Genomic DNA, 12,463 nt, shown 5'->3' with positions numbered 1-12,463 from the left:
GATTGTTATGGTAAAGTAATTCTTGTAGTGAAATCGAAATGTTCAAAAAAAAAAATTCAATACAGCTGATTTACAGTGCATGAAATAAATAAATGATATCAAGCATTCTGACTGTTACCATCTGTTATTTATACCATTGTTAAGATATTCTTTAAATAGGAAATCGTGTCTGTAAACCTGTTTCATAAATCAAAGATCGACCTTATTAGCTATGTTCAATCACTTCTTTTAATCAATACAAACCATAGACTGGATAATATTAATGGACAGAGCATGTGTGACGTCACCCATCGGTTTGTGGAGATCTGCTGTGAGTCTCCCAAGGCTGCTGTCACGGGCGCAGCCATCCTGGTTGCGGGTGTGATGATTTTAGACGAGAGAGAGGAGTGAGGGATGAGCCACGTTACGTTACACACTTTCACCGGCGATCACATCATAGCCACGCCCTAAAACACCCCCTGCTTTATCGCCGATTTTAAAATCAACGAGACCATAATTCCAAAAAATGAACATCATTCTTGAAACTAGAAGACTTGAAACTAGCTATTGAGACCATAAACTCATTATGAAAATGTTTACTGAGGTAATAAATCTGGCTTCTACAGAAACTGACCTCCTTTTGCAACCGCCCGTGTCTCCCCCTGCTGGAATTCAGATAGAATGCCGCTTTAAGGCACTTCCGCATTTGCAGCACTTGGCCGAACCGGATGCTTAGTCCATTAATCTTATACAGTCTATGATACAAACCCACAGTGTCACCTTGATTCCTAAGATCATCAGGGACAGGTATGCTTGCCATCCCCAGAATCAGAACTAAAAAGGGGGAAGCAGTGTTTAGTTTCTATGCGCCACGTATCTGGAACAAACTTCCGGTAAACTATAGATCGGCACCTATACGCTCCGCTCTTTTAAATCAAGGCTGAAGACCTTTCTTTTCGATCCTGCTTATGTTTAATTCTTTGCACTGCACTGTATTGGGAATTGTATTATTTTATTCCTGAATTTAATCTGTTTTTGATTAACTGTTTTTAATTTTGTATGAATTACATTACTTTTGTATGAATTGCATTCATTTTGTATTAACTATTTTTAATTTTGTATTAACTTGTATTAATGTCTGTGTTTTAATGTTTTATGTTAAGCACATTGAATTGCACCGCTGCTGAAATGTGCTATACAAATAAAATTGCCTTGCCTTGCCTTGCCTTTTGTTAGAAAGAATGAAAAGGCTGTTTTGTCCTTTCCATTCAAACACGTACATCCTTTGTTATTGTTTCTTTCTCTGGTGTTCCCCTGTCAATTTTCCTCCTTTTACAGAGGAAGTACGAGGAAGTTTACAAGTATCTGGTTTACATTTTCTGCATTTCTTCTTTGGTTGTGGGCACGAATCCCAGTTTGAGACAGGCCAGTGGCAGTTTTATTAAAGGTCAAGAGAACATATTTTCTCAGCACTATTAAGGGAGATTCAGGGAAATGAATCAGCTGTTTGTCTGATTGGAAACTGCTGATTTAGAGCATCAGCATCTATGCGTGATGCTCTAAGTGAAATGAACTGAAGAAGACTTAAATTAAGTGAATTTAGCATTTTCTCAGGCAGGGAGCTTGGTTTCTGCATCAAGGATTCAGTCAGCAAAAAAGACTTTCACTTTGTAATTTACTGTACATGTCTGATGAACCAAATGCTGCAGATTTAAAAATATATTTTTGTAGTTTGAACTGTGTATAATTATCACCAAAGATGGAAGAAAGTAACTGAGTACATTTAATCAAGTTCAGTACTTAAGTACATTTTTGTGCTTGTACTCACTTTATGCTACTTTATACTTCTATTGCAACATCTTGTACTTTTTGATCCATTACATTTATCTGACAGCTTTATTTGCTATCTACTTTGCAGACAAAGGCTTAACACATTTAACACAAACATGAGTTTTTAACTGTGTCAAGGGTTATACAACCCTACAAGTATAGGAATTCCCCTGCTTACATGTTACCAGTAATAATATTCAGATAGTATGATTTGTGATACTGCAACATAATACTGACAGGGCCAGAGGGCAGCCTGCTGCCTAAAGTACATTTTGTTCCTATTACTTCTGTACTTCTAAAGTAAATATTTGAATCCAAGAATTTTACTTGTAACTAAGTCGTTCTGCAGTGTGGGCCTGCTACTTTTACTCAATCTGAATGCTTCTTTAACCTGTTGTGGTGTTGAGTGTTCTGTTTCCTGTTTTATTTTTGATAATCTGGGTTTCTGTCTTGTCTGGTTTTACTTGGCCCAGTCCTAATGTGTTGCACCTGTTCCCCAGCCCTAGTGTCACCTGTTCCTGTTTTTCTCATTGTGTGTATTTAGTCTCTGTGTTCCCCTTGTCTGTTGTCAGGTAATTTTGTTTTGTTCTGTTAGTGTGTTTCAGTTCATGTGAGGAGTTACCCTGCTGACTCTGAATTCCAGTTTGTGATATCCTGTTCTTTTCTCTTTTTTTTGTCATCTACATTCTGGACTTTGTTTTTGCCTTCTTCAGTTTGGGCTCCTTGTGTCGGTACGAATTTTGTTTTTTTTAAATAAATCCTCAAGCAACCACTCCCTCTCTGCATTTGGGTCCACCATTTCCTGAGTATCGTGACATTACCGCTGCTGCTCAATAGGCTAAATTTAAAGGATCACTTAATCATCTATAATCTCTTATCAATGTTTTTGTCTGTACAGTACTTTTGCAATTCACCAGAAAGCTCTATTAACCACTGCATGCTGCAGGATGTGGCAACATGCTGGTGTGTTATGTTACTTGTTCGAGATGAACTGCGCCTCACCTGTAAAGTGAACGAGAGCAGGCGGGAGCAGCCGGGGGCGGTGACAAAAATCAGCTGTCAAGTCGGACAGTTCCAGCAGCCTTCAGGCTGAACAGGAAGTGACAGAAACACTGTGGTCCGATTCCGATGTAATATAATGTTATCAGACCCATATATCAGCTCCTACACAGTCTCCAGTTGTTTTTATTATGACAGAGTAGTTGTCAAATAAACTGACTCCACCAGATGGATTGCTTCGCATTTGCTCGGCATATCCATCTGGGAACTTACCGTTTGAGAACTTTTGGGAAGGGTTGAAAATACTGGTTAGCTGATTGGATAAACCATCTGTCTATCACCTATGTTGGTGATAAACGGGCCAAATCAACCATTCAGATCAACGAAGCGTATGAAAATGTAACCACAAGCCCCTGCTGCTGCAGGCAAAGCATAGCTCGTTAGCTCAGCAAGCAAGCAACATGTCGGTAAAGGATATTTGCCGTTTGTGTAACGAGAATTTACAAATAAAAGGCACCATTTCAGGTTCCCTGTCCATATTCCAAAAGAAGGATCCAAGAGAAGAAAGCATTAGCGAGCAGCTAACAGAATTAGGCATACCGCTGTCTGAAAATACTGGTTAGCTGATAGGATAAACCATCTGTCTATCACCACCTAAACCCGCCTCGAAACCAACGCTGATTGGCCTGGTCATTAGGCGAACGGCTCCAAATTTTCTCTATCTCAAGATGCCAGACTGATCTGCGAGTGGAAAACTGGAGCTCGCGAGATCAGGACGGTCTCAAGGCTAGCTGTCAAATGCTCTACATGCGATCTGTTGCTGATTTACACCGTAGATGATCTGTAATCTGAACAGATTTAGTCTCTCTGACTTCTAAACATAACTATCAGCCACACAACAGGTGTTCTGTACAGGATAAGCCTTTAAATCAGACAAATAGTTGTTAAAATCCCTCCAAATCAAAATCAATAAAGTTTATATAAAACGTCATGTTGAGTCGATTCTGAACCAATCAGCTGTTTGATGATCGTTTCTGCGCAGGTCTGGCTCATCTCGAACGAGCCTATTCGCTGGCTGACAGGAGTTTCTCAGTTGCTGTTGGCAACCTCGCCTTCTCATCTGAAAATCTACTTTGTGGTGTTCCCCAAGGTTACACCCTTCTAATTCTGTTTGCCTTGTACAGGCTTCCTCTTGGAAAGATATTAAGACACTTTAAAGGTATCTCCTTTCATTGCTACGCTGATGATATTCAAGAATACTTTACTTTTAGCCTCAAAATGTGTCAGTTTTAAGTAACTGACTAAACGCTGGACTGACTAACACTGGACACTTAAAACGCAGCTCAAGACCCATCTGCTTAGACTTTTGTATTTTTTTCTTCTTTATTTTATGGTGTTTTAATCTTCGTTATACAAATACTTGCTTACTTCTTGGTAGATAGCTTACAAGTGATGTAGACAAAGGTAAATATAGCTTGCTATGGAAGGCTGTTTTATTGCCAGTTATTGGGAGGTGTCCCACCGGATGACTCTGTTGTCTTGTGTAGACTCTCGCTGAAATCATGTTCTTTTATTTGGTTAGTCAAGGGATATGACTCGTGAAAAGTTTCTCTATCGAGGAACCCTATTTGGCTGTTGATAAGCTTTGCAGGAACTAGACAAACCGTGACTGCACTTCTTAGGCATTCAGATGCCTATCAAACCAGGAAACAGGAAGGTACATGTAAGGCCGGGTCTTCTGCTGAGATTCTGCTCTTTGATTGGGTGAGAGAAGGATTCAAAGGCAGTTCAGCATCACCTTAACCAGTGGCGTAGTCAATGTGATATGCCGGTATAGACAGTATGATACCATGGAACCAGCACCGGAATTGTTTTTTAAAAATTGGCAGATTGAGCAACATGTGGATTGTATTTGGATATACAGTTTGTTTAAAATGATAACAAGTGAAACTTATAATGAATGTGATGTTGTATTTTGTAGAATTACATTGTGTTGTTCTATCCTATCCAATATTTCCTATATTTCTAAGCATATTTTCTATGCTGTATTCTGATAAAATGCCCCTCCCCCACTTTTAAGACTTCCAAGAAAGCTGAAGTTATTTTGCGACTGGCTGGCAGGGTGTGACTATCTACAACTGCTGCACAGAGATACGTTTCAAAATCAGAGAAGTGGAACTTAAAGTGGAGCTTTAATATTGGCACGTGGTAATGTTGGTACACCACAAGCCACTGGCTATGCTTTGGTGTCGCATCCTTGTTTCATATTACAGGTGTCAGCTGCCAGGTAGCGCCGGTACTTCCCAGATGTCATTAACAATTTGGAATCTACATATGTAGGCCTGTGCGTTTTTAAATGTCCAAAGTACAATTTCCTGCAACACAGGAACATTTCCATTGCAATTGCTGAATCACATAATGTATTACATAATATAGTCCATTTTAACACACCTATATTAGCCACATCATGAACATCAAACAGAAACTTAGCACAGAAAATGTGGGGTTGTGCAATCTTAAAGACTTTACAGGGTACTATAGCATGAATAAATGTAATATTGAAAATGAAAATGATTGGTGATTGAGGAGAGTTCATTGGACAGTTCATTGCTGATTAAATTATTGCACATTAATCAATTGAAGTCATGTATTTATTTCCTATCCAGGCTGTGGGTTCCCACTGTGACATAGACGGAACAATTAGGTTCTTTCCAGGAATATATAAACACTTACATTGAATTATGCTGTGACTTCCCCTCCATGCTTTCTTGTAAACAAGATTTTGCAAGAGATGGTATATTGCAAAACAAACTAATGAGTACAACAACATCCAAGGTTTACACACACCCTAAGGCCTCTTCAACCCTCCTGTTGTCTTCGGGTCAATTTTTTTTGGGGGGGGCACTTTAGGCCTTTATTGGACAGGACAGCTGAAGAAATGAAAGGGGAGAGAGAGGGGGGAATGACATGCAGCAAAGGGACGCAGGTTGGAGTCGAACCCGGGCCCCTTGCGTCGAGGAATAAACCTCTATATATGGGCGCCCTCGGGTCAAATTTGACCCATTTTCAAAAGGTTTCTATATCAGAAATTTGGGTTTCTTTCAAACACATTGCCAAAAAAAATAACATGGATGGTTCCCTACAAGTTCTTCACAAGTAAAATAAATTATCAGTTCACTACTTTCATTGAATTTCGGTGTTTTATTCAATTTTATAGCATTTGAAGACAAAAATTGATAAAAGACGTTGAAAAAACTTCAAAACAGCGCAGAAAAAATCTATAAAGACACTGGAAAAAGTGACAAAAACGAGGTGAAAAGCCACAAAAGTGTCGAAAAAACCAACGTTAATTGAAAAAAATTGACATTTTGACTCAGAAAAACAAAAAGTTGCAGGTCGACAGGAAGACAACACAATAGTTAAGCATGAGAGCCTACTCTCTTTCTTGTAGTAATGTGCGATTCATCCCACTTCTAACCGAAATATAAACTTACAGCCCATTCCAGCAACAATGTACCCTTGACGGATTTCCTGAAGATAAAACAACAGTTTCAGTATTACAAAAGATTCCTTGTATAGGCGTGCGGGCATTGTCAGGAATGTTTTAGCAATTCATGAGGATGACCGAACATCACAAAATGATATGGAGTAAGATTCTGTCATTTAAAAAAAAAATGAAGTGATTGTTTAGTAGTAATCCCACACTAAAATACGCTGGATGAAAAACTAGTTTTTCACATGCGGAACATTTGCAATTATAGGCCGTAAAGTACTTTCAACCCAATGTGGTAGAACTGAGGACGGGCAAAGTGGTTGATTTAGCAGTGGAAATGGTAATAGAGCCATTATGGGATATCAACACTTTCAAGACCTGCCATGAATTTGAATGAATGACACTGTATAGTACTTTCCCTATCTTAGAGACTTGTTACTAGAAGTATTATCCACTTGTTACACAGAAGTACAGTAACTACTGTTAACTCCCTCGATGGTAGGATTTCCAGAATCAGTTCAAGTCCACTGGAGCAAAAAATGTCAAGCATCACACATACTATTATGAGAACTTAAGAAATGGTGTTAACACCAGAGGCCACAGTTAGCATACGCTCAGCAGGCGGGGAACTTCTGCTTCTGCTCTGGGTTTTTTTTTTTTGACCACTTGGTATGACTGAAGTTGTTGTACAGTAAGTACACCATTTACTGGACTTTACAGTAATGGTATTAGCAATGAGAAAAGCGATTTGAGTTTCAAAATTAAGTTGAAATGAGTCCAACTGACTTGTTTAATTTAACCTCACCCTTTAATTACACTTATATAACCTGCAGTGTTATTGATTTTATTAATAAAATATTAGCGATCTTATAAATATTCAATGTGTTTTACCTCGTTAGTCCATCATCATGAATGCAGTCCATTTTTTTATATCATGCACATGTTAGTATCTGCAGTACTTTGTTTATTTCCCCGTGTGTGTGTGTGTGTGTGTGTGTGTGTGTGTGTGTGTGTGTGTGTGTGTGTGTGTGTGTGTGTGCGTGTGTGAAAGCCCTACATTCTGCTCATTGACTCCAACACACACCTGCTGCTCCGTACACCTGTGGACCATCTCTCTGATTATCTGCCACCTGTTTGAAGCCGTTCCTTCCTCTAAACCTACCGTGGCAACAACTTGGTCTCTAGTCCCAAAGTATTTTCTTGTGCTCAGTCTCGTATTTTTGGAACCCTGCCTAAACCTGCTTTTTTTTTTTCTTCCCTCTGTGCCACACTAACTAGCCACGTCCAGCCTCACCTGTCGTGTCTGTTGGTTCACCTGCACTTTTTGGTCAAAAATCTTTTATGTTTTTTCCAACCTCTTCCTGTTCACATGTCTGGCAGTCTGCATTGTGGGTCCAGTTAAAAGCTAATGCTAAACCTAACAGTATAGTATTTAACCCCAACCTTATGTACTGTAAGTAGATGTTTTTCTGTTGATGATTACTTTAAAGCATTCATCATTTTTTTTCCCCTAATACCCAGATTAAAGTCCCTGCCTTCTCTCTTTCTGTTTCATTTTAAGGACAGCCCTTTAAAAGCCTGATCAGAGGCTAAACTGAAAGTGTTCTCTGTACAGCAGCAGATAAAGATGTTGCCTCTCCTGATACTGGCTGGTTTGCTGTTTAAAGGTAAGTGACACTGACAGGAGAGGACGAGCACTTCCATATTCGCTGTAGTAGTTTTATTTTTATTTTATTATTATTACAAAATAGAATCCAGCCTTTTTTTGTAGTCGGATATTATCATGTGCCCATATATTAAATCTATATCTATATTCTGTAATGTATGCATAGTCAATGTGTATTCAACAAGTTATCTTTTTATTCTAAACATCACAACAAATGGATATTTGACTACAGGTCTGAAACTCAGCTGTGTTTATTTTCAGCCTGCACGTCGCAGATTACTGGTTATGGAAATACAACAGCTGACTATGGCAGCAATGCGTATTACAGCTGCACAGACAGTCCTACAGGTACAAATGTTTTTTATTTTATATCATTTTTTTTAAATGACAGTTTTATAGTGAAGATGTGACCAGCAGTGGAGGATGTAATAAAGTATTCTGAACCTTTAGTATTAATACCACACAAAAGTCCTGCAATGAAAATGTTACTAAAATAAAAATAGGCTATATGAGTATAATCAGATAATGTAGACTACTTAAAGTAATAAAAGTAAATTATTCAAGACAGAAAAATAGTATAAAATGTACTAATGGTATAAATTTGCCAATAAATTATCTGCCAATTGACTAATCGATTAATCGACTAATCATTTCAGATGTGCTTGTATATATATTATGACATAGCTAAATACATATAACAAGTCGTCATCTTAATTTGTAAACTAAAGCTTTCAAATAAATAAAAAGCAATATTTCCCCATTGAAATGTAGCAGAATATTCAAGTAAAGTATCTCAAATGTTGTACTTCAGCACTGGAAACAGGAAAATGTATTGATTGGACGTTTACCATTCCCAGCAGGTGTGCGCCAGGTTACATGGCAGAGGCTTTTCAAAGATGACTCCATTGAAAATTTGGCAACCTACAGCAAGCGGTTTGGAGAGCAAGTAAATGACCCTTACAGAGGGAAAGTGATCTTCACAGAGGCGTCTCTCAACTCGACGTCAATCACTGTGGCGAATGTTACATGGGGGGATGAAAGCTGTTATATTTGCTCTTTCAACGCGTTTCCCGATGGGTCCAAAAGAAAGCAGACTTGCCTCACGGTGCGAGGTAAATTGCGGCAAATTCACACAAGAATTCTGTGGGAAAAAAAGTCCTGAAACTAAATTGGAATTCTGGGAATACAGGGAAATGGAAAAAAAATTAAGTAATACCAGCATTTGTTTTGGCTGGTTTTCCGAAGAGTTCCGTTCATTTTCTAACTTGTCCTTATTCTGTAAAGTGTAACCAAAGCATTCAAGTGATCAAATCATATTTTGTCAGCTCTCAAAATGACCCGTTTTAATTCTCTATGCTAGGGATATCCAGGTTTAAAACAGAAGTGCAAGTTCCCAGCAGTGAACAGGACGAAGAATACGTGAAGGTTGTGTTCAGCTGCACTGCTACAGGCAAACCAGCTCCAACCATTCAGTGGGACTTCTCACCCGGTGCCACCCCGGCACACCAACCACAGACTACTACAGTAACAAACAGTGACCACACTTTTAACAGCAGCAGCAACATCACTCTGCAAGTGCCCCCAAACTGGGAAGGAAATGTGGATTGTCTTCTGAACACTGGAGTGACGGGACAGAGGCGGGAGAGGATTCCCTTTTCTTTACAGAAGCAGAAGAAGAAGGAGGAGGAGGAAGAGGGTAGGCATGTCAATCATTTTGTATAGACCTTTTTATATAGCAATGTAGTGTGTTGCTCTTACAAAGTGACCTTTCTATTTCTATTTTGTATTTTATTTATAGTATCAAATCATAATCATGCGTAGTGGGGCGATTTGTAGCGGGGCATTGCGGATCGTAGGAGGGAATAGTAGGGCGATGTGTAGCGGAGCGTAGTAGGGCGTTGCAGATCGTAGCAGGGAATAGTGGGGTGATGTGTAGCGGGGCGTTGCGGAGCGTAGTAGGGCGTTGCAGATCGTAGCAGGGAATAGTGGGGCGATGTGTACCGGGGCGTTGCGGAGCGTAGTAGGGCACAGCAGGGCATCGAGCAAGATCACGGCAACCACAACCATGATTTAGGTGCCACCCCAATCCGAGGAGAACCGCGAGGCGAGAAAACATAAGGACTCCGGGGAATAAGCTCCCTGGAGATAAGTTAGTAGCAAGTATTCCTGGATGAACATGAATGCACCCAGATGGAAAGAGAGATATCAGCGTGTCAAAGGAAGACCTGCCAGGAAAGTCAATCCTGTTGTAGTGTACTGGAAGGAAAGCTTACAGCAAAATTCCCAGCAGCTTGCTTAATCATTCTGACGTCTTCTCACGTGACGTATCAGGATCATAATATATTGTTGTGACCTCATTATTCTGATATGCCTAGTTGCGTCCCAGTTCTGTAACACTTCCGTGTCCAAATTCCCGCTGAACCAGGAACTCGATAGTCAGTGAGGAAGTCTTGGAAGTGTGTCAAATGCACCGTGTGAATGAACTCTGACTAGTTGGATTTTTGTTTCTGTAGTATTTCTCTGTGTGTATTCAGGGCATTTTGTGTATCTCTACGATGATATCAGTGACATTGAAGTTAAACTGTGAATCAGCTGTGCAGTGACTCACTCAATTACCAACATTTCAGTTTCACTTCCTTAGTTTTCATGTTCAAAAAGAACATATCTCAGTAATGAGTCATGACATTGGCTCTCCCATGGGGAGGTCATCTGACAGACCACGGAAGTCATTTCTCAGCAGTAAAAAGTACAGATGTTATGCTGAAAATCCCCCCACCTTCCTCTTAAAAGAGAAATGTAGTTCACCTTAGTACTGTCCGGACTAACCCTATTCTGTTTGTTTCCAGGGAAAGGACCATCTTCATCAGGGATCGCACTTGTAATCATTGCTGTAATGTGTATTTTGGCAATTGCTGTTGCTGTTATAATGAGGCGAAAAAGGTGAGATATTTGACCCGATGCTAGACAATGTATTTGTAAATGTAGTATAATTCTCCTCATGGGCAAAGTGTAATTAACGTTTCTGTTTTCCTGGCAGGTTAAAGGGTAGCAGAAGAGATGAAAATGTTTGATCAGCATTTGGACTTTCACCCAGCTGTCATTTAAGCACGCAAGCATGAAAAACATTTGCATTTTACAGTGAGTCAAGCTGCAATGCAAGATCCACTTTCTGCAGATAGTTTTCAAAACTACCATTTCTCTTGAATTTCAAAACTTAGCACTTTAACATGGTTTATGGAGCAGTTCTGACTTTGTTCTGACTTTGTAGAATGTAAAAATGTTCTGAACAGTGACCAGTGTTTTTCTAGAGCATTACAGAGTATGAAAACTGTGAGGTAAAGAGTTAGTGAGCAGACAAGGTGTCTACATTTGAGGTTAATGATTTATATGCAGAACTTTCAACCTCTTATGAGGGTTACAGTGACTGCAACTTAGTGAAATGGTACAGTCAAGGTGGATCTTCAACAGGGGCTCCAGGACCCTTAGGGGGGGGTCCTCATAGTTACTGCAGGGGGGCCACCAAATTATTGTTAATTTTTGAAAGCTTTTTCAAAAATGAAAACGTCTTAACATGAATCCAAAATATTATTAGCAAATATAAATCAGGTTATTAGTAAAAAACAAAAAAACAATTATTGATATGCTTACTGGCCTGTAGTAAGGTAGTCACTAAGGTAGCCATCTACAGATAACAGTTCATCCTAAAGGTTTCACTGTTCTACATGTATGTTCAACATTAAAACATGATTCTTGAAATCATGCCAAGTACTATTTTAATAGTTTAGTATTCTATTCACTAAAAAGGTGTGTATAAAGGCTTTAGGCCGCCCTATACATTGTTGTAGGCCCAGTTTAATACGCAACTTAATTGTCTTCTAATATATGTAGTAGGGGGTCCCTGCTCCGTCTCTCTTTTAGTTAAGTGGTCCTTGCCTTAAAATGTTTTAGAGAGCTTTAAAGTAATCCAACGGGCACATCACAGCATAACCAACTGATGGTTGAAGGAAATGTCATCTGGCTCCATCTAGTGTGCATTGTGGGGGAAAAAAAAGAGCCTATATTAATTTTTTACACAGCAAATTTATTTATTTGATGAAATTATCTATAAAGTTTACAGGTGAAGCAATCAAAATGATTGTATACTGAAATTAACATTTGTATATCTATATGTATATAGAATTTAAATCAGAGATAATATATTAAATAATAGACATAATATATGTGTCTTGGTCATTTTGCACTTTAACGTTCATTTTTTGTTATTTATTTCTCTGTGCACATATACTGTATTGTTGTAATTGTGATAAAGATCTAGATAAAGATCAAATTTGTAATAATGTAATCTTCAAGCTGATGTGTTTTTATGAATGTATTCATTGAGTCCTTCCATATATTCATTTGTTTTTGTTTGGTCGATGAAACCATGATGTTTTAATGTGGTAAGTGATTTCATTTATGTACTGTTGTGTTGCCCTGGATTAAAAAAATAAGACTCC

General features: G+C 38.8%; 1 protein-coding gene across 2 annotated transcripts; it reads left to right on the top strand.

Annotated features, from left to right (window-relative positions):
• The first annotated feature begins 7,436 nt into the window (after window positions 1-7,436).
• Window positions 7,437-12,248, top strand: LOC120554120 (OX-2 membrane glycoprotein-like). 2 transcript variants are annotated; one of them, XM_039792743.1, is made up of 7 exons: window positions 7,437-7,754; window positions 7,863-7,968; window positions 8,229-8,315; window positions 8,828-9,079; window positions 9,328-9,663; window positions 10,814-10,907; window positions 11,005-12,248. In XM_039792743.1, exons 2-7 carry the CDS (start codon window positions 7,929-7,931, stop codon window positions 11,036-11,038), a joined length of 843 nt encoding a protein of 280 aa, XP_039648677.1. In that variant the 5' UTR covers window positions 7,437-7,754; window positions 7,863-7,928; the 3' UTR covers window positions 11,039-12,248. The 2 variants fall into 2 exon arrangements, with proteins under 2 accessions (XP_039648677.1, XP_039648676.1); XM_039792742.1 differs by having other exon boundaries at window positions 8,825-9,079.
• The last annotated feature ends 215 nt before the right edge of the window (window positions 12,249-12,463 follow it).

Source organism: Perca fluviatilis, chromosome 24 (genome assembly GCF_010015445.1).
Source record: "Perca fluviatilis chromosome 24, GENO_Pfluv_1.0, whole genome shotgun sequence".
Taxonomy (NCBI): Eukaryota; Metazoa; Chordata; class Actinopteri; order Perciformes; family Percidae; genus Perca; species Perca fluviatilis.
This window is presented reverse-complemented; position numbering and strand designations above follow the sequence as displayed.